This window comes from Tribolium madens, unplaced genomic scaffold (assembly GCF_015345945.1).
Source record: "Tribolium madens isolate multiple individuals breed KSU strain unplaced genomic scaffold, Tmad_KSU_1.1 Scaffold_71;HRSCAF=194;Tcas5.2_LG6, whole genome shotgun sequence".
Lineage (NCBI taxonomy): Eukaryota > Metazoa > Arthropoda > Insecta > Coleoptera > Tenebrionidae > Tribolium > Tribolium madens.
In genome coordinates this window covers 3,816,889-3,843,939 of record NW_025401041.1, presented here as the reverse complement: position 1 = coordinate 3,843,939, position 27,051 = coordinate 3,816,889, and the positions used below count along the sequence as shown (strand labels likewise).

Below are 27,051 nucleotides of genomic sequence, written 5' to 3'. Positions count from 1 at the left end.
ATGGTTGGTATTTTGTTTTTCCTAAGCGAGATCGCCAAAATCAAATTCGACTAAACCGTTTGATAGAACCTTTCATTGCGCATCTTTTTTTACATACTTCATTTTTACGTGCGACGTATACATTTCGACAGATATTCACGTTCGAAATTTCAAGATTTGAATTTGCGCGCTTTATTTTTACTTTTTTTAAGGTTGGTGTAGTAGACATACACACACACGCGTGTATGTGTAGTTGCATACGTTTTAACCAGACAACGCGGTCACTTCTTTGTGTAAATTTCTAAAAATTGAGTTGTGTGAATCCGACTTTAAACATCCAATTGTTTCTTAGGGATATATATCCACTGCGCCCATCACAATTGTTGACACAATTTAGTTACTTCTGCTGCCAACCCACACACTAGAGGTGGCGGGCTAGGGGTCACCAACTTTACAATAAATTAAATGGCTGCTATAAATTATAAATTAAATGGCGACTTTAAATCAATTCACAATAAGTGATCAAGAATGAATGAATATGTTGGCAGTCCTGACTTTAATTAAAAAAAAAACAAACACTGGAGTATGCTTCTGATTAACAATCTTGAGGGGTTGGTTGTACGTCAAGTATTTGTCAAGCAAACCGGTATCCGGTTGCAGTGTAACAACTTATTAAGAAAAATACTTTCAAATTTGTTGCCAACCTAAACAGTCCTAAATGATCACGCTGTATTTCAACAAAATAAATGCTTAGATTAAATAATTCTGGGCGTAAAATCATGCACTGAACACGCTGCAATAGGTTAAAATACTCTACGATGAATCGTTTTTGAGATATTCAATAAGTGTAGAGTAAGAGGCTATGACGAACCCCAGTGAGGTCTCCCTCTATTTCACTATTTTCGTAATAGCAGCTTGAAATAAAACACGATATGAAGTTTGGGGCCTTTTATTGATTAAAACAGAATAATTTACGATCTTTAGCTCTATTTACAATCTAGGTAACAGAACTTGACATAACAAATGAACGCCACAATTGTTTTTTCTATCCGGAAATACTGTTAATTAAAATACAAATAATTATTTTTACAATTTGCCTTCGGCTTGTAATCTCTTTTTAAGTGATTCGGGCATTTCCGGTGGTGGTGGACGCGGCATACGCATCGCGACCTTGAACGCATCATAAATGAACCACTGCAATGCCGTCAATGTACCAATCATAACGATCCTAGGCGTGAGCCCCTTCCACAATCCAGCCATTCCCAACTTCTTGGCGGCTTCGAGGGCCGACGAGCCCTTCTCTTGGTTCAACTTAGAGACGACAGTATCGGCAGGATGACTCACAATAGCGCAAAAGACGCCGGCGATGTACCCAGCGGCGAACGTGACAATCAATTGCTCGCCCTTGGTGCACTCCGAACGGGGCTTTGGTACCACATGTTTGTACAATAATTCGACCGTTCGCTCGAAACAAGCAAACTTCATCATGGTGTAGGGAATTTGACGCATCCACAGTGGGACCAAACTCTTGTAGAAGCCATTGACGCCTTCTTCGGCGTAGATTTTGGGGAAAGCGGTGCGCAGGGTGGTGGCGAAGCCGGGGGAAGTCTGGATTTTGACTTTAGCAGCCTCCATAGGCGACAGGGCGATGTCGGCGAAGAACTCGGCTGAGGCACTAGCCCCCAAGTAGAGCCAAGTGCGGTACAAGAAGGCGTTTTCATCACCGATCAAGTCAGTGTAAAATACCTAAAAAACCAGTCAGGGACACCAACCAAACAACTTGTGAGTAACACAAACCTTGAAGACTTCGTACAAACCAAACTTGCACAACCCTTGTGCCGAGTACCCAAAGAACGTGGGGGCCCATCCCAAAGCCAACCCCTTGAACCCATCCTCTTTCATTGTGACCTTAAAACCGGTGAAAACGTTCTTGTACTTGTTAGGGTCGACTTGAATCCGGCATTTGACCAGATCGAGGGGTACAATGGCCGTATGTGTGATACCACAAGACAAGATACCTGATAAAAATTCAAATTGTATCGAGTTTTTACAATTTTTACTTTGATTCACCTCCTATGCCACAGAGGGCGAAGTAGTGAGCGGACCCAAACTCGCAACTGTCTCCTTCCGCAGTCTTGGCGGCTGCTGAAGCAGCCGCTATTGTCCTTCCAGCGACGAGGGACTTGACTAGCCCCATTTCTTGCGGGGTTTCGCTGGGGGCCCCATTTTGACACATCGCACGTGATAGAAACGAGGAGAACATCGTGATTCACTTAAAACGTCCTGGAAAACTGAAAATTACGTAAATTTTCCACGAACATAACCTCAATTTTGTGACGTATGTCAAGGACCACTTGATCGATTTTTCCCGGTTACATAACCACAAAACTCGATTAAATTGACTGTAAACCACCCTGATTTTAATTGAATTAAATGAGAAATTTGCGAAATTGAGTCAAATATGTGAAATGTTACATAATATTACAATTGGGACATTTAGCACTAAAAAATTGAGAAATTTTCTCTAATTTTTGATTCAAGAATAGAAAAATAAGATTTGTGACAAATGCGGGTTGATTAAAAGGTTTGTAAAGGGATGAAAACGGGAGAAAATGTAAGACTCACCTGGCAACAATGGCTGCAACCCCGTGAAGGTGGTTTCCGTCTTCGCCGCTGCTGGTCATATGGCGCTGTATTGCGCAAGTGCACGTGGACATTGATCAAGGTCACGTGTTTGACATAAAAATTATGCAAGGAGCCTTGGGGACAGGTCACGATTTTGGTTATTTTTGGAACACACCCAGAGATAATTTGGTCTTTTATTTTATTCTTTTGATACAATTTTCTTGCTGGAGACGAGAATTAAGAGAAATTAGTTCATCGGAATTGTCCCTCCGCTATTTTTTAATGATTGTTGGTTAAAAATAAGTAAAATTTGAGTTTTTTATATTTATAAAAATATTTATAACATTTTTGGATTCAAATTTTTTTTGGTTATTTTAAAAGGAAGAAGTTTAGTATTTTTAAAGGTTATAAATTTTGTTGTGATCCATTTCATTTATTATATAGGCAGATGAAAAATTCTTTCTATCAAACAAGCGTAGAAATTTAGAACATGTGTCTGTAGAAAATAAAATGTCTTAACGACAACTGAGAAATGTTACAATAATTTTTATAGTAAATTAAGGCAGGAAATCTAAATTTATTTCCAGACATATGTCAAAAAATACGGGTTGGCATTTGACATGCCTACTTGACAGAAAAACTTCCCGTGGTATGTACCTATATATTTATTCTGAAAAATAAACAACAAATTATTCGTTGTTTTTTTAATCGTAAAAAACAAAAAAGAGATGATATTAAGATGTAACGTTAGAAATAACTTTGTATATTTCTTTACGATTAACCAAAGTACTGATATAACACTTTTTTGATTTAATTGGTTATAATTAAATAAAATCAATAAAATGTATTCTAACCATTTGCCACTATAGACAAGTGACAACATCCCATGAACGACCAATTCCGTTAAATTAAAAAAAAAAGTGAAAATTGCATGTCATTCAACTCATTTCATCTTTCTCCTTATCACTAATAGTTCCAAGAAATTCTATGATAAGAAGTTAGAATTGTGGTAGATAAGAAATAAAATAAACGTCAAAGTGCAAGTGCATTCTTCTATGTTGGCTACATAGGTTGGCAACTTTACTTAAACCCCGCCCCTTCAGCTGAGCTTCTGTCAAACTGACAGCAGTTTTCCGCCGCCATTCGAAAACAATGTTTCTATGTTCAAGAATGGGTTAAAAAGTAAAAAATCTTGAGTTTTTCCACCGAAATGGAGTCCGACCCGTTCATAAACAGCACCATCGACGAACCGGAAACGTCAAAATGGAACGCCAACTCTTCCACTTTCGGAAATTTAGACGACATAAAAATGGATTCGAATTTTGCTATGTTATTGTGCAGTTTATTGTTCGCAGTCGGATGGGTGATTTATATAACGTATTACAACTCTCGATTGGTCGCTTTCATCATTACCAAAATCATGAATCGGTTCTTCATCAGCGAGGGATACTTTAAAATTGGTTTGTTGGTGAGTTTCTGTGAGGGTTGTTATTGTCTAAATTTTAGGGTCTTTGTCACTGAATGCTCTCTCGGGGAAAATAATGTTCAGGGACGTTGTTTACATCACTTATGATTACACGATTCGGGTCCAGGACGGTTATTTGATCTTCCGGTGGTGGAGGTCTTACGTCCCTAAGGACGTAAGTGAGGATTTATCGCACTCTGATACCCGACTTTCCGTTATGTTGAACGGCTTTGAGCTACATGTGTACAACAGATCGCAACTTTACTCAAATCTGGAGCGAATTTTCGGAATTGGGCCCAACATTATCCCAAATTATGACAACAAAACGACGGAGAATTTAACGAATTCGGAGAGTCACATCGATAGTAGGAAGCAAAGGCCGGAGGCAGCCATGGCGAGGACTTGGCGAGACTTAATTCCAGTGATTAAAATCGACGTGTCGTCGGTAAGTTGGACTTTGTGACACATTCAAGGCCAAACAAATACAAATATTTATCATTTACGAGGCTATTAAAAAAATATTTTTAGAGCCGACTGGTTTTTGGTAATCGACTAGTCCCCACCACCCTTAGCATCACCTTCGAAGAGTCCCATTTTGTCTACTCCACGAAACCGGCCGTTTGCACCCTCGACCGTTTCATGCATTTTGTCAAATCCAAGGCTGAGAACGTCCGCGTGATGCTCGCCCCCAGTCTCAAATACACCGGAATGCTCGACGAGCCCCCACGTTACATGGGCGAAGGCTTCGTTCTCATGTCCACTAACGACCTTGAGCTTTATTTTTACATGGACGAGCCTGGACAAGTCCCCGAAGAACCAGTTTTGGTGACTTTAGCCAACGGTGATATAGTCGAATCGAGTCCCCCACAATGGGGGGTTGACATAAAGTGTGGCAAAGGAACGGATTTTAGTTACGGCCCGTGGGCTGACCGACAACGCGAACACTTATTCAAGTTTTTCTACCCCCAAGATTACCTCCCAATGGAAGTGACTAAAATGCCAAAACCAGGGGAGAAAAGACAAATGCAATCGTTTGATGTGCGTTTATTGATGCAAAATGACGCCACGATTGATATTCTCTTCACCAAAGATAAGGAAACAAATGCTGTGCATATTAATGTGGGGGCTGGGAGCTATCTCGAGGTCACACTACCATGGATCACACTCCAAGATGGCTACGCGACAAAAATCACAGGACAGTTACTCCATCTCGAGGCTACGACAAGTCTCCAATTTCGGGATTTTATCGAAAGTGAAACGTTAGAATTTTGTCTTTTGTGTCATTATCCACTTGTGTGGAACGACCACCAATTGTGGGAAATCAATCTTACGGGTTGTAAAGCCACAGTTAAGTTGATTTTTACCCACAAGTGGTTTTTTCAAGACTTGATTAATGATTGGGCATCGAAACAAATCCCCGATTTGATGCATTTTGTGCCCTACACGTGGCGTTTTGGTCTCACATTGAAACATTGCGAACTTATCACTCTAGTCAATCAATACAATTGGATAGATTGCAGTAGTGTGGGTCAGAAGAATCGTTTAGAAAACACACAGTTGGCTCTATGTGCACATTTTTTGCACATGTCGTTTGATTTACCCTTCGATGAGTTTCTACCCGAAACAGTACCGTTAAATTTCAGTATTCAAGGCGAAAGTATCGATTTGAGTTTGTTCATTCCCGAGTTTCACACAAGTCGGAATGTTGTTCAAGCGTTGGAGAAGTACGCCAAAGTTTTATCGAAAGATGGAAGCACAACAAAGAAGGCTGAAATTATACCCAAGTGGCGGAATGAGTGTCAAAGTAGTTGTGGTTGGGTCGACTTGTGGTGGGTCCCAATCGGGGCTATCAACATTGTCTACACTTACCATCCATGTCCTCCTATTGGTACCACCCCACAAGCCGATATTTCCACTCCTGTCAAAGAAGAAATCCTCCTATCACCGATGCGATTCCCCCACCATCGCAAAAACCGAAAACGCTCACCAGAGGGCGTCCAAAAATTCGATCCTACGTCACTCAAAGCCGACACTGTTAGTGTCGAACTTGAAATTGGACCTTCCGTTTTGCTACTCTACGGAACAGCATTGAAGAATTTTATGAATTTTAAAGAGAATATTTTCGGAGAGGATCAATCATTCACCGATATGCAACAATCGAATTCGGGGGAAAACCCAAACGGGGATTTAAAATCAGACGATAGTTCGGCCAATATTCCCTTAGAATTACGCGAGGATTTCGATCATCGAAACTATAGGCCGTTGGAAGTTGACGTTTCGATTATAGCACACGATGTGCAAGCACATTTATTGAAAAATTGTACCGAAAAAGACCCTCCATGTCCCATTATTTTGATTGAAAGAGTTGGCTTTGAAATGAAGAAAAGGTACGACCAGACTGAATTGCAATTATTAGTAAGCCCATCAGTACTACTAGTCTCCGATAATATAAATCGAGTCGCAAAAGACAAACATTTGAATCAAGGAAAACTAACATTATCATCATTACAGGTAACTGTTTTTTGCTAATTACAGGTAACTGTATTAATGTTGTAGGTTCGTGGCCATGCTATGTTTTCTAACGTGGGTCAATCCCTCGATCAGGACACCATCGAGTATGCCTGGTTGGTGGAAGTCCAAATGGGTAAATTGAGTGGTAAATTAACCTCACCTCAATTATACTCAGTTCTTGCCACACTTGAAACTCTCATACTACTACTAATGGACACTGAAAATGAACTTAACTCGCCGAAAGAGGACGCTCTACTCACACGTCCAGTCACAACGAAGAAGAGTACAGTTTCGAGTCAAAACGTCCACGTACAACAAATGCAACAAGCCATTCAACAACTCCTCCAACCGAAAAGTAACGCGTCAAATAAGAATACTATTTTAAAAAATAACAAGAAAAAAATCGACGAGGATAAAAAAGGTTCAGTGAGGAGTACAATAATTGAGGAGAACAGTTTAGACAATCAAAATGCACACAAATTGAAATATAAATTGTGTAGAGTGGCCGTGGATGCTGTTGATTTTTGGTTGGTGGAGAGTGGGGTGGCATTACAGTTGTGGGTGTCGCCAATCAGATTAGCCAATTGTAATCTACACGGGAAACAAGTGAGTTCGGGGTTGAGTTGCATTGTTTATAGCATGTCGGTGAGACAGATGGTGTGGCAAACGCAAAAATACAATCATAACAAGTGAGTTAGGTCTTTTTTTTTTTTGGTGTATTATTGTGAATTTTCACAGGTCGAATTCTGACACTATGGATTTGTGGTTGGAAGTGGGGGCTGTGAATTTCGGTCCTTTGATTGTCGAATCAGCAATTTCGTCTGATATTAAAGAACAGAATTTACATCAAATGCAACAGAAATTTCTCCGGACACACGACGAACGTTGGAAGAAATTGTGGTTTCTTTGGCCTGAATTGAATAAAACTAGTGGGAAATGTGGTTGTACAGGTGGTTGCACGTTTTTCGGGACGAATAAAAACGGGACAAGGTTTTTTAAACCGAGTCGGAAGGACCTAGAAGATGGAATCAACGTGGCTGCGTTTCGGTAGTTTTCTGTAATAGGTTTGCAACTTGACTGAATCAATTTTTTCAGTGTTAATGAACCAGGGAAGGATCCAGGCTACGGTCAGAGTATCCTCCACGAAAACATGTTAATTTTTCGGACTCCTCCCTACATTGTTCAAGAAATCTCCCTGCAAGATACTTTGACTCGAAGCAAGTCACACAGTCCTCGAATTGGCGAAAGTGAAATTAAAATCAGTCCGGTTGCGACCACTGAACGTGAACATAAAGTCAATCGTCGATTTTCCTCAACTTCGATGATGAAAGAAGTGCCATATTCGAGACTAGTTGAAACTTGTCCTATTCTCCCGTCAAAACTCGATAGTGATTCGAAATTGCATACCGAAGTTGGGAAATTGTCAGTGACGAAAGAACCGGAACCGCTCCCTAAAAACAGTATATCTGATTCGAAACTAGCTGTGGATTATTTCAACGCACCTGTGATTGATAATAATAATGCGACGAAACCGTCCGAATCGCATCATTCGCTCGGTGAAAGGATTAGTTTGGATGAAAAGTTGGCGCAAGAGGTGCAAAGGACGACATCAATGTCAAGCGAGAACCAATCAGAAGCGTTCTTTTCAGCCGATGAAGATATAATCAATTCGCGTAGTTCGAGTCTTCGAAATTCAATTCTTTTGACACGACAGGATAGTAACAGTGTTCCACCTCAAAGAAAGAAGTTTTCGAGTGAGCTTAGTATTGTGGCTGATAGACCGTATAGAACAATAGGGCCAATACATGCCCCTAGTTCGGCACCTGAAGGTAGTACTCGGCTTCGCCTTGCATCACATCGTAGCGATCACGAAATTCACACACCTGAGCATCGCAGTATTACCACTAATGGTCTAGTTACACCTCAAAGATTACCAAATGTTCGAACATTGACAGAAACTGATGATCTCAATGACAGTCTTGGTGACTCGTCTGATAGTTACAGTAGCACATCGTATGTTTCTGCAGTTGGTAGTCAGGAAGATTTCACGTTGGTAGACTTGCATATGCAGGTGAATCGCTTGATTATCGACTCACCGATGCTCATGTCGTGTTATGTCACACATTTGACTCAATGTAAATGTAAGAATTGGGGCGACCAATCGAAACATTCCGACCAGTTTTCAGTACCGTTGTTTGAGAAGAACGAAGAGGGGAAATTGGTGTATGTGGGGGCGAGGTTTGTCCCCTGTATGGAGACAGCGAGTGAGGGGATCACATCGTTGAAAATGGTGTCGAGAGGTGAAGGAAATAAGACACCAACATCACCATATGCACACGTGTGGGATCAAGACGAAGTCGAGGGGGATTCAACGTTTCAAGAGGAGGAATTATTGAGCAATCAGATGGATGCAGGGTGCAGGACTATCGTGATTGTTAAATTGAAAGGGGATTTGGATGTGATGGTCAGTCCCTTGCTGTTGGAGTCGTTACAGAGGTAGGAAATTACAGGAAACTGTAATCTCAACTTCAACATTTTAAAGTAAAATTTAGGAAAATCAAAAAGAGATTCCATTATTTTAATGTCATATAAACGTGCGTCTATTTGGTAATAAATTTCAATAAAATGTGCCAGGTTTCAGCGAAAAAAATAAGGAAATAAATTTACAATTACAGCAATCTGTAACCTGCAATTTTTATAAAAAGGAAAAGATCTTGTTCTATTGGGACTAAAGTGTCGTATTTATATTGAACATTAAATTTAATTACATAAAAACACATTATTAAGATTCTATATATATATTTAATTCGGTGAAAACAAAATTTTTGATTACAGTCATCTGTAATTTCTTTGATGAATTAAAAAAAAATTTCCACTGCTTCCTTGATTAGTGAAGGGAAACTTCCTTCATTAATCAAGGAAGCCGTGATTTTTTCAATGCTAATGTTAAAAAAAACGAAAGAGATTTGGGTGTGATCGTTAGTACATTGCTGAAAGAATATTACAGGAAACTGTAATCTTGACATTGAAATTTCGTAATATTTTGCATTAATTTTAGAAAAATAGGAAACATATTATATTATTTTAATGTTAGAATCAAATTGCGACAAAATGCGCTAAGTTCTGGTTGAGAAATAGGGAAACAGTTACAGGAATCTATAATGAATTTTTTTCTGTTGTAGATTTGTCGACGCTCTCACCCCAATTGTGGCCAACCTGCACCCCCTAACAGTCATAAATCATCTCCACACGTCGTGTGTCGGTCAAGTCGAATCCGCTAACATCCTCAAAACAACCGAAAACATCGCCAAATTGTGTCAAACTCCGACTGCAGGCGACGAGGGTCCCATCACCGAGGGCATTTTTGAGGAAACGGTCAAGACACAACTCCAAGCTGCGATTTTTCTCCCTAAAGTAACCAAACTTGAACCTTGTTTCAATATTTTTCTTATTGATTGAATCTAGGTCAATGTAACTTTACTCCAAGTCTCGATTGTCGAAGAAATCATCTCGTTTTCGGCCCTCGACAATATGAAAGACCTCACATGCGTCTCTCTCTTCTCGGTGTGTTTTGATAACGTCACTGCGAAATTACATTGTGATAAACAAGCACGTGAAGTACTTCAGCGTTTCCATCGGCCGGCAGTCGTCCAAACCGGAAGTAAAAAGGGAGCGAATCGAGCGAAAATTTTATTAGGACTACAATCAAACACCAATGCTGATATCATACAAGGCGAACCTGTTTTTATCGAAAGTTGTGAGAAACAACAACAACAACTTGTGGTGTGTCTCAATGTTGGTAAAGCGCATGCGCAATTGAGACGTTTACGAAACGAAAGCTCGATACTAGACGATGCGATTATTACAGCAATTCCGAATTATAAATCGAAGGTTTTGTTCACGCCGGCGAAAGTAGGGCCCCAATACAGGGGCCTGGAGTATTATCTACAACCCTCACAGAGTGACAACAACGTAAGTATTGTTTTACACAAATGATTATTTAAATTAATTAAAACAAAATAGATTGTCCAGAGTGATGACACAAGTGAGGACAAGTTGGGTTTCATAATGTTTGAATGTGGCCTCGAGGGGGTTTCCCTGAAAGTGGTGAAAAAATCCCAATTTGAACACGTCGAATGCAAGTTCAACGTCAAAGATGCGACTGAAAGTATGAAATCGGACGAGGCGGACGCCGAGCCCAAACCTGAAACTCCTAAATCACGTGACGGTGGTGAAGGTGACACCGAATTGGACAACTCGAATGAAAGTAAAGACAATACCGTTATGGCGAGAGACTCCGGTAATGTTTCGAGTTGTATAATCGAATTGAAAGTTGTGTGGTTTAACTTTGCTGCGCCCCCGAGAGCCCCCATTACACGCAAAATCGACTATACTCGACTCGATTGGAATTTATTGAGTACAGCATCGCCAGCAATTAATGCTTGGATGAATCCGAGCAATCGATTGGCTATTAGAGTGGTACATATGGTGAGGAGTATGTATCGAAGGTCGACTGCGGTCGTGGCATGTCTCATGACTGAGGCACTTGAGACACAAAAAGTCCACATGTTGGCGAAAAGTCGCTACGATAAGTTAACACCACTCGCACAGACTTTACATGAAGATCCGAGCTTGCAATTGTGTTCGATTTTACAACAGTATTACCTCGAGTGTGACCCTTTGGTTATTGAGGCAAATTTACGCGAATCTGAATTGCCTCAATTGTTTACGTTGAGACAAGGTGTTGTTGTTTTGAGTCGACAATGGAAAAACATACTCTACACCCCTCTCTTACCTCAACATACCGTCAAGACGAGAATTAAACCCCTCAATGTCACTATTTCAGTGCCAGAAGTCGAAGAGGTGAGTATTATTGTCTTAAAACAGTCGATATGATACTCTCGAAGTGTCTACAGATCTGTCACGATTTAGACGTGGTGGATGTCGAGGAGAATCGTAAGCGAGTCATTTGTTTTTTTTTTATTAAATGTCTCGCCTTGCTTTTATTCATGCACTAACCAATCATTTTCTGTTAATTTAACACAATGTGTGTGCTTTTACACAGGTTTGTGTCACAGATGGTGAAGTCAGCGGTAATGAAGATCACGATATTACCGACGAACATGCACGCTTACTACATTCCGGCATTATTTTAAAACCGCACAGAAACGTGGGTATGTGCACGCTTTTGTGACTAACACGTTTTTAATAAATTACAGAAACCTGTAATTGCTACAATTGTAATGTTTCCGTAGGTGAAGCGATCCGAGCCAGTTACTTGGACATGCCACAAGTGGCGGTAGTGTCAGGCGGTGTTGAAAGTGTTCTCACGTCACCAAGCCCCACAGGTTTGTTATTCATTTGTTTTGTGACTAACTAACCCACTAAAATGTAGTGCAACACCGGAAACGTAAAAAAAGCTTACAACCGACTCAACATCCTAACAGTAGTCGAGCCAGTGTTGTTTTACCATTGCTTACTAACAATACCTTTGGTCAGAAATGCGATGATAACATTTGTGAGTTTCATTTCGGTGAAATTTGTCAAGGAAATAATAATTTTTGTAAGGTTATGGCACGTTGCGTGAGGATTGTCTCATCTACAATATGGGTTCGGATCCCAGTGATGTTTACAGTCATTCCAGTCCTGAATTACCTTCAAGTCCGTTACACAGAACTGCTTATACTCACTCATCTGAAGATTTGTACTCGTGGATGGCAAAACAGGACACTGTAGGCACACTCAAAGGTTACATGGAGTCAAAAATTGACACTTTACAAACTGAATCGTCGGGAGATGCGGGTACTTTACCTAAACCCAGTGCAACAGCACCAGAAATTTCACTATATCCCATACACGATTCTGTGAGGTTACTAGATGCGAATCAAATTTTTCAACCATTATTGTTGGGTTTAGGGGTTATGCCGCAACAATTGAGGTTTACGACAATGTCAGATTCGAGTAAGTTTCATAAAAAAAGTTTTGGTTTGTGTCTTGACTGTTTTTCATAGGTGCTGGGAACGATGTGACGACCTTAGATGCGCTAGGGTCGAATTTTAGTCTTGTGGGGAATATGGAAACAATGCATATTGATATAGTGGTGTCAGAACATGGAAAAACAGAAAAGAAGAAAGGCAAGAATAAGAGTAAGAGGCTGTTTGTTGAAGTTAATACGAGTAAGTTGAGATTACAGGAAACTGTAATTTTAGCGAAAAAATTTGTGCATCGTGTCGTTTTCATTTATTGTTAATTAAATATCGAGGTTGGTTACAGTAAATTTGATCACTAAAATATGTACAATACGTACTTAACTTAGTGAGAGAAAAAAAACTATTACAGGGATCTGTAATTTTTGTTATTTTGTCTCATTTTTTTCTTACATTGGATCATTTATTTTTAAGTAAATATTGAGTTTAATTATATAAAATTACATTACTGAAATACAGTACGTACTCAACTCAGTGAGAAAAAAGATCGAGTACAGAAATCTATAATTTTTGTAATGCGTTTTTTACCCTTTTTTTTTCTACGTATTTGTCCGTAATTGTAATTTAGGAAACGTTTCGGCAATTATGGTCACTTTATGGACTATAGTAGTTTACAAAAATGGTGGATGCGCCGGGCTAGTCCAATTTAGTTTTTTAAATGACTTTTAGAAATGTTTTATTTGTCTGAGAAAAATTAATCTTGTATTTGTGGTTTTGTAATTAATGTTTTAAATACACAATACAGTTACAGGAATCTGTAAAGTGGCAATTTTTTTCAGACGAATCGCCGGCTTTTGTGTGTGAAAAAGTCTCCGTCGAGTTGGAAATCGATCGAATGACAGACATGGCCGTCAACGAAATGATGCGAACAAAAAACGTCCTTTACATATCACGTGGTCAACTCAAAAACCATACAAGCACCGTTATTAACTTCACAATAGGTTAAAATCCCCCGATTTTTTGTTAATTTTTCTAAAATTTGCATTTCAGGCGTCCGTTACATTTCCCAACGTGTCAACATGCCCCTTTTGCGCCTCCTCCACCAAATCACTAACATGTACCAAAACGTCAAAGACACCCAAAACGAACTACGAGAACAACAACCAGTGGAGATTCGTCGACCGAAAACAAGTTCGAGTGATCATGCCGATATCAAACATCATTCGTCGAGTAAGTCCGCAAAACCGAATCGGTTTGGTTTAACTCATTTTTACAGTTTCCGATATTCAAGAACCACTAATCGACACGAAACAATTGAGTTTGAAAATTTCAAACGGTTCATGTACGTCACAAAATAAACCGATTGTTTCTCCATCACCGAGTTTACGGTCACGTCCGCAAAGTTTCGCACAAAAATTACGTTCAACAGGGAAAAGTGTCAAAGGTTACGTCAATTTGAACGAAGGTGGGGGTACTCCAATAACGATGAGTAGTCCATCGGGGTCGGCTTTGGATCACATGACCGTGTCATCAGACAAGAGTACAGGACGATGTTGGAAAACAATCTATCATTTATTAGAGTTGTATGCAAATATGCCGGACACTAAAACAATCAAGCATCGATTCTCAGTCGGTACTTATGACATTTCGGAACATTACAAAGGGAATCGAAAGTATGATTTATTGACCGAAATGAAGTCAAGTGATGATTTAGACAAAAACGAATCGACACCACCACCAATCCAAAATAAAGTAACAAAAGAACATACAAAATTGGTGGTTTTTGGTGTGGCTCGCATCCATCGAACTCGTCTATTGGCAACACTGTCCGGTCTTAAACTCGAAGCTGAAATTACAAGTCTACACTCGAGTCTAACATGTCGAAAAAAATCAATTCCCGCCATGTTGGAATGTTCATTGACAGGTCAAATCGGTCGTACGATGATCAATCTATTCGAGGGCGTTTCACCCAATCAGCAAACCGTAGTCAAGGTCACTATTGGTAAATCCCAGACTTTGTATTCCAGTATTATGAAACGTGGCAAAGATAAAAACTCTGGTCTTTTAACAATCGGCGCTGTTAATATCGATATTCCTCAACATCCGGTCGCGCTTCACGGTATGGTCACCAGAGGGAGCAAACAACTAAGTTCAACACTACAAGAATTACGCGTATCGCGAACATCGAGTCGGTTATCACGTGGTGTGCAAGTTGACGATGACCAACAAAGTTCACCGAGTCATCAGACGCAAAACGTTCCTGTGTCAAGTTTTGCGAAAAGTGCGACAGAAGAGAAGAGTTTATTGCAACCGTTGGTAATGCAGTTCTCTGTAATTTTGCAAAGTTTAAGTATCACAGCGGCGCTTTTACCATCATTGCAAGCAACGTATAAGATGGATAAAGTGAACAGTGCTGGATTTACAGGAAGTCGGGCTAAATTCACCATCGATTTACCTCATCACTCTTTGAGTTTTAATACGGTCCTGCAGGGCCACTATGAGAAAGTTGAAGCGAATTTACCATCAGAGGCGAGTATTGCGTTGCCGGCTGTACACGTCAGTGCTGAGTACATCCCTGAAAATGCCACCAATATTCATAAAAATCCCGACGGGGTGGTGTTCCGCCAAGGGGGCTATTTGAACGCACATGCCGATATTGGAGTCTTCGAACACAGTCTCACAACCGATTTATTAAACCATTTGGTTTTTGTACAGAAAGTGTTTATGAAGGAGGTGAACGAAGTGGTTCAAAAGGTTTACGGTGGTGAACGACCGGTACCGATTTGGCTCGAAGATACAGAAGAGACGTCATCACTAAATCGTTTTTTGTTCTCACTAGTGATACGCATAAGTCGGATTCAATTAACAGCAACGACTGCTGGTTCATCTGCTGTGCGATTAGAAACAGGAGCTGTTGTTTTTGAACTATCAAATCGGGTACAAAACGTCTCGGGTTCGACTCAAAGTAGCGCCACCGCACGGCTATTTGGCAAAGCACAAGTCGATCTTAATCTCTCCTTGGGTCAAATCATTCGAAATGCGGTTTTCGAAGAAGCTGAAATCGAGTATCAACCTGTAGCGTTTTTCAATACACGAATCGGGTTGAGAAATGCGTTTCAAGATGAGATTGTTGAAGGTGAGGATAAGGAAGTGGTGTTGATTACGTTGAAGCGACCGTTGATTTATATTCAACCGGTGGCGATTGATAAAGCGATTCTTGTGTGGTTGAATTATAAAAATGCCTACGATTATTGGAATGAAAAACGAGCGAATTTAAATAAAGAAGTGTTAACAGCGACACAACAAGTCTACGAAAAGTTTCAATTCGGACAGTTTACAAGTCAGTTGAGTGCCCCCCATTTAGGGACGCTGTTTTTGCAATTAACCGTTGAAGACATGGGCATTTGTTTGCCGTTGAATCCGTTACCGTTCACGTGGAATCAAAGGAATGTCTACGAGGAGAGTCGGGGGGCGGTGGTGGTCACGTTGGAGAACACGAGCATTTCAGGTAAAGAAATTACAGGAAACTGTAATTCACATATTGCGGTTTAATTAATTTTGCGTAAATTTACACCGTGTGCTGTGTTTCTGGAAAAGTTTTATTTGTAAAAATTGTTTCATATAGTTTAAGAACAGCTAATACAAAAATATCGCATTACAGGAATCTGTAATTTTTTCAGCGTGTAGTTCCGGTTCGCTTGTCAGTAAGGGAAAATTCTCGAACTTGTGCCTCCGTTTCGCGGACGATTTCGAGACGTCCCTTGACGACTGGAAGCCCGACATGAGCGACTCGTCGATAATGAATTTGTGTGTTGTCAGCGATGGCACTTATGAAGTTTGTAGTCGAACAATTGCGGCCAAACAGCCCAATGGTGAGTCTCCCCGTTACCAATTTCAGTCTCAATTAAAATAAAATTCCCCTAGAAAACGCTAAATGGTTTTTGAACGTTCAATGGCAGATGGAAGGTGTCGACATTCACCTTGATACCGGTGTCGGTAAACAACTCTCAGCTTTAGGTCACACTTTAACCATGTTGACGGGGGCAGAAGAGGCTCAATTACCGATGGATTACGACAGTGATGATAATGAACCCATCGATGGGACTAGAGTCTCCCAAGAAAGTATTCTTCCATCATTTATGTTTGACCCAAATTTGGATAATCGCAGCCGTTCGAAACTAATGGAAAAAGAAATGAACGAACAAGCGAAAATCATCAATGATTTACGGACATTGGGGGCTTCCCATGGCACAATCGAACTCGAAATGAAACGATTACACGAACTTGAAACCATTGTTTATAAAGGTTTTAGACGTGACATGATACAAAAACTCCGCCGACAAAGCATTAAAGCGCAATCAATTAAAGGCAAATTCGGGCTTGGTTCGAAAAGTACTTTCCGTTCCAAGTCTTTTATGGCACAAAGCCCCACTTTGGAGCGCAAAGACAGTCCTGATAAAGCCCCTGTTAACACCGGAAGTTATGAGAGTTCTCCACGATCGGGGCCATCACGTTCGGCGTCTCTCCGAGTGCGGAACCCGGAATTGGGGCCTAAAGTAACATTCAGTGATACGAGACAAGCATCATTACCGAGTGCCAGTTCTGAGACTCATTTAGACTGGCCTGAGTATTTGGATATCGACGGAGAGAAGATTTTGTTGAGGAAGAAAGGAATCGATGATTTTGTACCGTTTCCAGGGACTGTGTCCCAAGCTACGGTGCCTATGAAAGCACAAGAACCAAATGTTGATTTAGAATTGGACGTGAAGGTGTTTATAAATAGCGGAAAGTGTGTTTTACATACAAAGGATCCGGTCAAAGAAGAAGAGATTAAATTGTGAGTGTTTTCAAGGTGTTGGAAATGATTAGTAATGTTTCATTTCAGGAATCGTATGAGGAAAGATAGGAGTTGTTCGGCCGGTCTTCTGGAATTCCCCCCGAGTACGAGCAGTCCCGATCCCATCCGACGCAACAAAGACAAACTTCTTGGCCAATCAAGTGCCTCCCGACTACGCCCCACTCAACATGCCACACTTGTCGATCTCACAATTTTCCACATTCCAGGCATGGATGTAAAATTACATTACACGTCGAAAGTTGTCTGTGAAGATGATTCGGTACAAAGTCCTGATTTCGAGAAAGCTTTTAAATCACCGATGTGTTTCGACGAATTAGAGGAAAGTCGAATTGATAAAGCTTTTAAACGAGTTGAAAGTCAACCGATTAAAGTTTCAACATCGATGCATGGAATAACAAATCCCAATTATGGGTGTAGTCCCACATCGAGTTTAGATGACTTGCAATTCGGTGGAACATCACCTTTGGATACGGCTAGAGGGGCAATGATGGGGCACAGAAGGCCTGGGGTGAAGAAAGCATCGTTGTTTGTATGGATGACACTACAGAGTGTGCCCGAAGAAACGATTATTAGCCCCCATATTTTGGAGTTTTTAGAGCAGACGCTCGAGCCCATCCCGCCCAAGACGAATTTCAATACGACAGGTAATTTTTTTCATTAAGTTGGCAACATTGACTATCAAATTCAAACGTCACAATTTTATAGTCAATTGTCATTCATTTTTGACGGGATGGACGCGACCTAGCCGTCACTTGACCCAATTTAATATCACCAATAATACAGTGTTCCCAACCTAATAAAAAAATTATTTCACTTTGATCTTTTTATTACAATTTTTTTATTTTTTAGACACTTCATTTTTGCCGTCGGACCAAGACCTCACCAACTATGGTACCTACGTCTACGCTAGTTTCCCCGTCGACGTCATCGTCTACTTCCACATGCAACCGAGCACATTCCGTTTCAGTTGTTTGCCTGTATCTCGTGTCGAATGCATGCTACAACTGCCTTCTCTTGATATTGTCTTCAGTTCGAAACGTGCTGAAGACGAGTTGAGTGAATTTGGTGATGGGGCCCCCAATCCGGCCGCCACAGCTGTTGGAGGTCTCAGCGTCACCGGTTGTCTCTCCGACTTTTCCGTCTATGTTTTTCATCCATATGGTGGTAAAAAATCGGCACTTAAAGAAGCACAATGGTCACCGTTGTCCGATAGCGAACGCAAAGACTCACTTTCGATTAACGTCGAATTTGTCAAGTTTCATCTCTCGCGGTCGCGGATGTTGAATTTTAAACAAGAGGGAACGAGTAAAGGGAAAGGGGGTGATCATAGCCGAGCCGTGATACGATTTTCGAGTATTTTTCTTGAATTAATCACAATTTAATTGCTAATCTTTTAATTTCAGCGATTATTGATATTGGATCAGCGTCGTTTAAGTATGATATGAGAAGATTAACGGAGATTTTAGCATTCCCGAAAGCTTGGTATCGACGTTCAATCGTACGAAGAATGTTTTTAGGTGATTTAAGTATGTCGGCTGTGTATAGTGAAGAGGATGATTCAATTACATCACAAGGGTCCCCTAATACTATGAAAAATAGTCACGAGACGAGAAAAAGTGATAAATCACCACTTTTAAACAACAAAGATCGACTCAAATTGAGTTTAGATTCAGACGTTTTGAGACATAATAAATTAAAAGAGTTGGGGAGGGCGTTCAGTGGTGATTCAGGCAAGGAAACACCGAGTCCATCCGAATTTAAAAATTTAACCGCTTGGGAGACCTTAGTCTTGTTTGTGTTTAATTTCAAAAAGTTGAACGTTCATATGAACATGGGGAATGTCATGGGAAACGTTTCGTAAGTATTATTATAGAAAACTGTAATTCTGTAATTACAGAAAACTGTTTCAGATGGATGACGAAAGACTTCCGGAGTGACGGCCGTCTCAGTATCGGCTCCACCGGCCACAAAAACCTCTACATTGCTTTGGGCCTCGGTGGTTCGAGTCTTGACGCAAAGGGTGGCATCGTCGGTGGTAATATAGAAATCGCTAATATCGACACTTATGTCCATATTCGGGAAGAACCCGAAGTGGAACCTGATCATACTGTGGGGCTTCGGCTTCACGCCCTTGAACTCCGTCTTGATTACATGGCCACATCTGTGCTCATGTGTCGTGTCAGTGACCTTAATGTCAATCTACGGGATGAGTGGAAACTCAGTCGGGCCACATCACGTGACTCTATACCAACCCGACGTCCGGCTACGATTTTCATGCACGGAAATTTAACATGGGACCAACTCCAAGTGATGATTTCGAAATCGACTACAGCCGACTTATTGAAAATGTTTAATAAGCTAGAAGAGTTCTTTTCACAACAGTTTAATAGTAGTAAACGAGCATTTAGTGGCTTTGCTGGGTCCTCAAGACCTGCAAGAGTCACACCGCAGAAAAGTCGTGAGTTTCCGACAACGGCAACGAACACGACCGATGCGAGACATCATCGACATTGGCAGAAAGTGATGGCGCAAGTCGCTGGATTGCAATTGAGTACTATGGATGTGCCTTTGCCCCAATTCGGGACTGTCTTAGGGGGTACAATGGAATTGCACGGGAATAATATCTCACTGGCATGCTTTCATGGGATTAATTTCAAAAGCAAGTCATGGGCGTTGTTCAGTTTACGTGAACCATCGATCACGTTTAATACAGAAGGACAAGAAATACCATCAAATACAGGTTTCTGTAATTTTCTGTTACCGACTATTATAATTGTAATTTTTTAGAAGGTGCACCTCCACCAGACGTTCATGTTGTTCAAACACTGACGTGCAGTCTCGGTTTAAGCACTTACAAGACTCATTTATCAATGGCCACGGTTTGTAAAGTCAGTCGTAGTGTCATTTTCCCGCCACAATTCAAAACGTTACAAGAGTGGTTTCATTATGCGTTCGCCAACAGTCAAATTGATGGTAATTTTTGATTTATTCTGACTTATTCACAGTTTGACATTGCAGAAGTTGATAAATTCCCGTCGTTGGAACGGGAGAAATGCGACGGTAATAATTCAATGGAGCGTGGCCGAAATAGCACGAAATTAGCCGATCCGAACCACAACCGTGAGGTGATTTTTGCCGTTCCGAGTCTTCAGTTGCACCTCAAAACCGAGCATTTGCAATCGGCGACTGTGCCCGACATTTCGGGGGAAAAACCGACAGTCGAGTGTAGTTTTATTACAGAGTTTGAGGATCATATTTTCGTGACTGTTGATGCCGAGGCGTTTTTCTTTCTCCACGATTTGATAACGTCCTATGTTAAGGAGAAGGAGAAAGTGGTGAGGGGTGTGTTGTGTTATCAGGGCGCTAATTGTTTGTTTCAGTTGGGTTTTGGGGAAAAACGGAGCAGTGTTGATTTACAAGATAAGGGGAAATTGTCGGAGGGTCAAGCTAAGAAAGGCTCGATCGATGTTGATATTTTCGCAAAAGACTGGCGTAATTATAATTGCAAAACGTGGCATTTGGAGCCGACGGTGCGACTTTTAAGTGTCGCGGGGAAGTACATAGAGCCCTATGGGATTGATTATATTTTGCAAAAGTTGGGGTTTTCGCACGCGCGGACTACTATACCGAAATGGATGCAACGAGGGTTTATGGACCCGTTGGACGCCATTTTGGCGGTGTTAACTCTACGAATGGTGCAAGTGGTAAAGGGCGATGGTAACAAAACCGACAAAGAAACAAAGGCTGTTAAGGATAAAAACTAGATTAAGGTGAATGTTAGTCAAATTAATTATAGAAAAAACATTTATTGAGATTTAGACGTTAATAAAACATAAATAAGCACTCTATTGCGTTCGTTCTTTAAAATTTTAGAATCTCTAGGACAGCATTTAGGACAGCAATTGTCTGATTTCGTTATTCTCGGCGCACTCGAGGTACGTCTTCCCGTCGGGGGCCACGCCGTTTTTCGATGCACCATTCGCCAAAAGGAGTTTAACGCAGTCTTTGTGGCCTTCCCAGATCGCGGCTAGGATTGCGGTTATTCCATGTTTGTCTTTCGACTGGAAAAACACTGTTAAAGGGGACTCAAAGAGGGGGGCAACTTACGTTAACGTCAGCTCCCGCTGATATTAAATACTGGATAACGTCAGTCTGGCCGTAATCAGCGGCGTACAAAATCGGGGGGCGCCCGTCGATCAGTTCGTTTATGTTAACAGCCTGGCAAAAGGGCGGTGCACACAAAGTCACAAATTGAGCAAAACGACTCACCTTTTTCTCCACTATGTCCTTAACTTGATCCAAATCACCGTTCTTGATGCCCCACACGAGTTCACTCATTTTTATTTAAACTATACTCGGGAAAACAACGATTTTTGACTAGGCGAGTGACAGGTGTGTGACAGCTGTCACCACAGGAAACCGATGCGAAATCCGGCCACCGCGAATTATTTAAAAAAAAAACTTGATTAATCATTATTTTATTACTTAATTACAAAGAGATTGTTTTATTCTTAGACCATATATATGGTCTAAGGTTTTATTCATAATAAGCCACAATTTACGCTTCTCTTCACGAAAAAAGTCGATATTGGTGAAAGTACTTGGGATTTTCATTTTGTCAATGTGGTCACGTCGGTGTCTAACCTTACTTTTTGATTTCTAAACACAGGAGTTTTCTTGTTGAAAAGAGCCAGAAATGGCTTCAGGGCTCGATTCTTTCGTCAACCGTATCCTTTATAGACTTTTAGGTGTCTTAAATTCTCTCACCCTTGACTCTGAATGTAGATACAGTTTCGATTATAACCTCTGATGGTCGCAATTTTATTGTAAGTTTTTCGGCTTTTAGACTGTCTTTAACCACAGTTTCTAGGGGACTCTTAAGGGCTTTGACCAGACTATCAATGTGATAATCGACGAGTCGCACGAACGAGTTTATTCCACCACTTCCGGCGTCGAGCAGGTTATGTTAGGGCTCCACATAATTCGCGGAGACAACGTGTAAGTGTTTCCAAAGGGTCCTCGACGGTCTTAATGCCAGTTTTAGGGCCATCGTGGGACTCATTGACGATGAACTAGACAATAGACTTAATTTATCTAATATTAAAGCAGAACCTTTGAACTCTGTAGTTCACTAGAATAAATCAAGTGACATGGTTAAAAGTCTTAAATGTCATTTTTACCTTTTTTCTTAATTTTGTTATTTTTGTCAAAAAACGGACGTCCGGCTGATTTAAATGTCGGAACGACTGTATTTACTAAAGCTGACAGGGCACGAGAGTGTTGGACGTCAGAAAATGTGGCTTTATTGGCGTCTCGAATGATCCTTGAGGACCTCTTACCCTGTCCCTCGGTCCTTATTATAGACTCGAACGAATTCGTCACTGATTTGATCGAATATTTTCGCCTGATTCTCGAAATCGTTCGTAAAGAAACCCACGGAAAGACTAAACATATTACGTTGGTAGCCCTGATGGATTTATTGGGTATAGGGCTGTGCCCCTTTCCTGTAGTCTAAGTGTTGTTTTCAGGGGGTTATTTGCACCACGCCGTTCTCCCAATTTCAAAATATGCTTTTTATGCCGGTTTGATCGATTATGACAGTATTGCCAAGCTTTTGGGGCTATTTGACGAATTTAAGTTGTTTTTGCGGACCAATGGACACGGCTGGACCAAACCCTTGGCACAAAATTGTGAGTATTAGGAGATTTTTTCCAGTTGGTAGCCCAGTCACGTTTCCCCCTAGTTGATAATTTCGAAATTCGGCTCCTCCCACTGCAATCCCCCACCCCCGAAAAAGCCGACTGTGATAATTTGATATTCGTGCAAGGTGACCAACCTCAAAACAATGAAAAATCGGAACATTGTGCTGCCACTATCCCTTTACCCTTTTTTGATTCAAACACCCGCCCTAGTTCCATAGCCCTTCCGACTAAATCCTGCCCTTTACACAACATCGAAGCCAACACATCTAGTTACCTCGTAATGAATTTTTTCGTAACGTCATACAAATGTCTCCAATTGAAAAAATCGGAAAATATCAACAAGTTTCAGTGTGATTTCGTTCACTGGATTGACGAACAAATAGTACCGAGGCTCACCGATGAGACATTTTACGCTGCTTTTGGGGGAATCCTCCGTGTGAGGAACACGTTGAAGAAGCTAGGTAAGCGCGCGAAATTTGAATTAGTTGCCATTTTACCGTTTCAGGTGTGAGCCAAGGCAAAGCCGAGCAACAAATCAATGATTTTCAACATGTCATCGAGGATGCTCAAAAGGGACAATGGGCAAAGTTTCACATGACAAGAACTAGTATGGTTGTTTTTGTGGTGTTGGTAATGCTTGTCATTTGGGTCATGTTTGGAACGATGTGTGCTTATTACAGGTTGAAAAACACGGAAAAACGTAATTGAAAATTTGTTTTTTTCATTTCGTAAATTGAAATTTGTAGCTTGCTCACCCGAAAGAGGCCCCAGCACAACCACTTGCACCTCTTTAGTATCAAGCAAATATTCGTACCCTGAAAAAACGAAATCATCGGAATCGAGTCAAGGTAAATAAAATAAACTATTATCAACAATTTACGAAAAACCATCTAGGTTGTCTATGTAAAACAAACGACGATGAGGATTATACCACGAACGATTCGTCCCATACCGATGGTAGGCTACCATCAATCACGGAAATGTCCGAACAGACAACTTCCGGGAAAAAAACTCCGTCAAAAAGGAGCACTCCCAAAACAAGTCCGAAATCAAAACCGGCAACACCGCGTTCAAAAAATGATGGGTAATGTCGGGTTCTGTTTTACCGACTTTTGGTGAAATTCAATGTTTTAGGAAAAAACAACGTTATATAGAATCGGATTCAGAGCCGGAGACGTCCAGTGATGAAGGGTGATTTTTGTTGTGTATGTTTTATTAAAAATTTATTCTTATTAGTGGCATTTTTCTGTGGTTAATGTTACATCCGAGAAACCATGAAATTACATGAAAAAATTAGAATTTAAATTGCTACAATACAATATTGAAAAATTCATAGTTGATTTGCTTTGCTTAGTAACAAATGTCTTACAAAGTACCTAATTAGAAGTGAAGAATACAATTTATTTTCCATTAAATGGGTGTTAAGGTTAACTCAAGTGCTATTTTGTGTTATTAACAATTTATGTAATAAGTAGGGCCATGATTTTGCGTTATTTATGTCGCATTGACAAGACTTAATGTTTAAAAGTGGCATCAAAGGTGGTCTGGTTTCTTTTCGAAACCCAAATTTTTGTTTTGTAAAATGCGAAGTTGGCAGCGATTTGACATTTCCCTGATTTTTTCCGGAACTAACAATTAATACTTATTAAATTTTTCAGAGAAACAAATTAATGACGTATCTTTGTTTCCTGAAATAATTGTAATGGAATTTTCTGTGAGTTATCTCCACCACCAAATCAACAAACCTGACGCATCTTATCCGTATAATCAGTTTTTTTTTTGTTCTAGATCACTGTATTAATAACCCCATTGATAAAATCATTACTCCCCTCCCACACTCTCACTTTGACGTAGTTTTTTTAACATTTTGTAAACAAAGGTTTCATCCCTGAGAAGTGTAAACGTGGCTTTAGTGGTGAGTGTGTTTAGTGCGCATGCGCGAGCCTACGAGATCACAGTCGCCATATTTCCAATCTGTCTAATCTGAAAATTCAGTAAGTAAATATTCGTTTTCGCTCAGATTTCCGTGTTTTTGTGCGAAATCGTCGTTTCCGTCTCAATTCCCTCGAAATTTGGCGTAAGTATCGCAATGTGGGGCCCCCCTAACCCATGTCTCACGCTCTATCAATTTCGTGATTTTCCAACTATTGCATAAAGTAGTGTCGATTTAAGCCCGCCACAGGTGTCCGTGCATTATTGGGGCCCCCTTCGCGCGATCCTGTCCCGAAATCGGGCAAAAACCATTTGACAGATGTTGGCCCCCTTGTCCTTCCACTAATCCATTGTCTGTCTAGGTGATCGCGCAATGTCAGTGTTGAATCAAAGCGGGGAAGAGCAAGTCGAGTGCCCCCTCTGCATGGAGCCCCTCGAGGTCGACGACCTGAACTTCTTTCCGTGTACTTGTGGCTACCAGGTGAGGCCCCCTTAACGGCGATTCGCATAATGCGCGAGTTTGTCTCAGATTTGTCGGTTCTGCTGGCACAGAATCCGGACCGACGAGAACGGGTTGTGTCCGGCGTGCCGTAAGGCCTACTCGGAGGACCCCGCCGACTTCACGCCCCTGTCCCAGGAGCAGGTGGCCAAGCTCAAGGCCGAGAAGAGGCAGAGAGACCAGCAGAGGAAGGCCAAGTTGAGCGAGAGTAGAAAGCATCTAGCTAGTGTGCGAGTCGTTCAGAAAAATCTCGTTTTTGTTGTGGGGCTGCCGATGAGGCTCGCCGATCCTGAAGTACTCAAAAGGCATGAGTATTTTGGGAAGTTCGGCAAGATTCACAAAGTCGTTATTAATCAGTCTACGGCGTATGCGGGCTCGCAAGGGCCCAGTGCAAGTAAGTGAAAGTTTCATAAAATTACAAGGTTGTGATTAAGAAAAACAAATATTGAGAGAGTTTGGAATATAACCAATGACATTTTGATTTCTATTGCGTTAAAATTTGATCATTTTTGATTATGCGAAATGATTTTGTCAAGGAATTCCTTTCACCACTCGTGCAATTCCAACCTCAAACAAAAAATTGTGATTTTTTTGTTTTTGACATTTCTTGTTGATGTATTATTTTGGGTTGCCAACCTACTTTTAGTAACTTTTTTATTTAAATAAATGACCGATTTTTGAGTAAAAATTGTTTCTGTCGTGAAAATTTGCAAATCCAACAAGCTAGACAAAGGTTTACCAACATAATTGAAATCAATTAATTTGTTTTGCACACATTTTTTATATTTTTTGAAAGGTGTCAACGTAATTATTTTAAAATTATGGTCAGAATTGGAACTAAACCTCAAAATTTCGTTATTTTAAGGCAAAAAATTGAGAGAACTTCTTTGTTTTTGACACTTCTTGATGTTTGATTTAAATGTGGTTGTCAACCTACTTTTAGTAATGTTTTTATATAAAAAATGTCCGATTTGTATTTAAAAATTGTTTTTCTGTTGAAAATTTGCAAAATCTAGCAAGCTGGCCAAAGGTTTACCAACATAAGTGAAACTTCGTCATGATTTTAAGTCTTAGTCTACTAAGATTCCTAAGTCTTTACATAGTTACCAACGTAATAATTTTAAAGTTGAGGTCAGTTTTGAGACAACAAAAACAGAAGTAGTGAACATAAATTATTAATTTTGTAAAAATCGTAATATACGTGAAATCAATCATTGGGAATTTTTACGAGGTTGGTATTTGCTATATTTTTTGAACTACACATTATTGGTATTGGAGGAAGAAAATAATAATAATCTTTGGTTGAAAAAGATTTGGTAATGTTTACCAATATTTTATAATGAAACTTACTATTTTATACGAAGCTTTCAAATAAATTTCTGATCGAAGTGTTCTATGACTAACTTGTGTCTTCCTGCATTCAATGTTGCCAAATAAACAACTAAAAATCATAATAATACAAATCCAAATTTATTGATATTTTGGAAGAAATTTAATATTTTATTTTTTTGTATTTTTAAATCGGTTATTTTTCAAAAACTAAATGTAAAAAT

The 27,051-nt window shown here is 40.3% G+C and overlaps 6 protein-coding genes across 15 annotated transcripts in view; 4 read left to right on the top strand and 2 right to left on the bottom strand.

Annotated features, from left to right (window-relative positions):
- Nucleotides 1-912: 912 nt before the first annotated feature.
- On the bottom strand, nucleotides 913-2,763 carry LOC123009257 (phosphate carrier protein, mitochondrial-like). 2 transcript variants are annotated; one of them, XM_044405443.1, is made up of 4 exons: nucleotides 2,605-2,763; nucleotides 2,050-2,270; nucleotides 1,777-1,997; nucleotides 913-1,725 (listed from the first exon to the last, which is right to left on the bottom strand). In XM_044405443.1, exons 2-4 carry the CDS (start codon nucleotides 2,240-2,242, stop codon nucleotides 1,066-1,068), a joined length of 1,074 nt encoding a protein of 357 aa, XP_044261378.1. In that variant the 5' UTR covers nucleotides 2,243-2,270; nucleotides 2,605-2,763; the 3' UTR covers nucleotides 913-1,065. The 2 variants fall into 2 exon arrangements, with proteins under 2 accessions (XP_044261378.1, XP_044261379.1); XM_044405444.1 differs by having other exon boundaries at nucleotides 2,050-2,262; nucleotides 2,605-2,643.
- Nucleotides 2,764-3,716: 953 nt separating this feature from the next.
- Nucleotides 3,717-21,213, top strand: LOC123008716 (transmembrane protein KIAA1109). 8 transcript variants are annotated; one of them, XM_044404701.1, is made up of 27 exons: nucleotides 3,717-4,064; nucleotides 4,111-4,514; nucleotides 4,598-6,580; nucleotides 6,626-7,269; nucleotides 7,319-7,627; nucleotides 7,676-9,076; nucleotides 9,763-9,994; nucleotides 10,046-10,552; nucleotides 10,604-11,443; nucleotides 11,497-11,536; nucleotides 11,659-11,754; nucleotides 11,836-11,928; nucleotides 11,976-12,098; nucleotides 12,149-12,541; nucleotides 12,592-12,726; nucleotides 13,347-13,508; nucleotides 13,558-13,737; nucleotides 13,784-16,015; nucleotides 16,188-16,379; nucleotides 16,432-17,344; nucleotides 17,393-18,009; nucleotides 18,215-18,718; nucleotides 18,769-19,222; nucleotides 19,276-20,105; nucleotides 20,153-20,338; nucleotides 20,384-20,700; nucleotides 20,746-21,213. In XM_044404701.1, exons 1-27 carry the CDS (start codon nucleotides 3,815-3,817, stop codon nucleotides 21,127-21,129), a joined length of 14,421 nt encoding a protein of 4,806 aa, XP_044260636.1. In that variant the 5' UTR covers nucleotides 3,717-3,814; the 3' UTR covers nucleotides 21,130-21,213. The 8 variants fall into 8 exon arrangements, with proteins under 8 accessions (XP_044260636.1, XP_044260634.1, XP_044260633.1 ...); XM_044404699.1 differs by having other exon boundaries at nucleotides 12,592-12,756; nucleotides 20,384-20,697; XM_044404698.1 differs by having other exon boundaries at nucleotides 12,592-12,756.
- On the bottom strand, nucleotides 21,156-21,796 carry LOC123008722 (myotrophin-like). The gene is made up of 3 exons (XM_044404712.1): nucleotides 21,635-21,796; nucleotides 21,473-21,583; nucleotides 21,156-21,426 (listed from the first exon to the last, which is right to left on the bottom strand). The coding sequence occupies exons 1-3, from the start codon at nucleotides 21,701-21,703 to the stop codon at nucleotides 21,256-21,258; spliced, it is 351 nt and encodes a 116-aa protein (XP_044260647.1). The 5' UTR covers nucleotides 21,704-21,796; the 3' UTR covers nucleotides 21,156-21,255.
- Nucleotides 21,797-21,850: 54 nt separating this feature from the next.
- LOC123008723 (U6 snRNA-associated Sm-like protein LSm8) lies at nucleotides 21,851-22,534 on the top strand. Its single transcript, XM_044404713.1, has 4 exons — nucleotides 21,851-22,092; nucleotides 22,151-22,191; nucleotides 22,236-22,363; nucleotides 22,410-22,534. Exons 1-4 carry the CDS (start codon nucleotides 22,062-22,064, stop codon nucleotides 22,498-22,500), a joined length of 291 nt encoding a protein of 96 aa, XP_044260648.1. The 5' UTR covers nucleotides 21,851-22,061; the 3' UTR covers nucleotides 22,501-22,534.
- On the top strand, nucleotides 22,533-24,527 carry LOC123008719. Its single transcript, XM_044404709.1, has 7 exons — nucleotides 22,533-22,848; nucleotides 22,894-23,055; nucleotides 23,109-23,528; nucleotides 23,573-23,767; nucleotides 23,814-23,915; nucleotides 23,962-24,151; nucleotides 24,202-24,527. Exons 1-7 carry the CDS (start codon nucleotides 22,533-22,535, stop codon nucleotides 24,260-24,262), a joined length of 1,446 nt encoding a protein of 481 aa, XP_044260644.1. The 3' UTR covers nucleotides 24,263-24,527.
- Nucleotides 24,528-24,926: 399 nt separating this feature from the next.
- The window catches only part of LOC123008718, a 5,468-nt gene continuing 3,343 nt past the window's right edge, over nucleotides 24,927-27,051 (top strand). Inside the window, exons 1-3 of one of the 2 annotated variants that reach the window (XM_044404708.1) lie at nucleotides 24,927-25,061; nucleotides 25,362-25,480; nucleotides 25,529-25,892. In XM_044404708.1, the coding sequence (XP_044260643.1) occupies nucleotides 25,373-25,480; nucleotides 25,529-25,892 (472 nt within the window). In that variant the 5' untranslated portion in view covers nucleotides 24,927-25,061; nucleotides 25,362-25,372. Of the gene's footprint in view, nucleotides 25,145-25,361; nucleotides 25,481-25,528; nucleotides 25,893-27,051 lie in introns of both variants that reach the window. The other variant, XM_044404706.1, reaches the window with a different exon arrangement.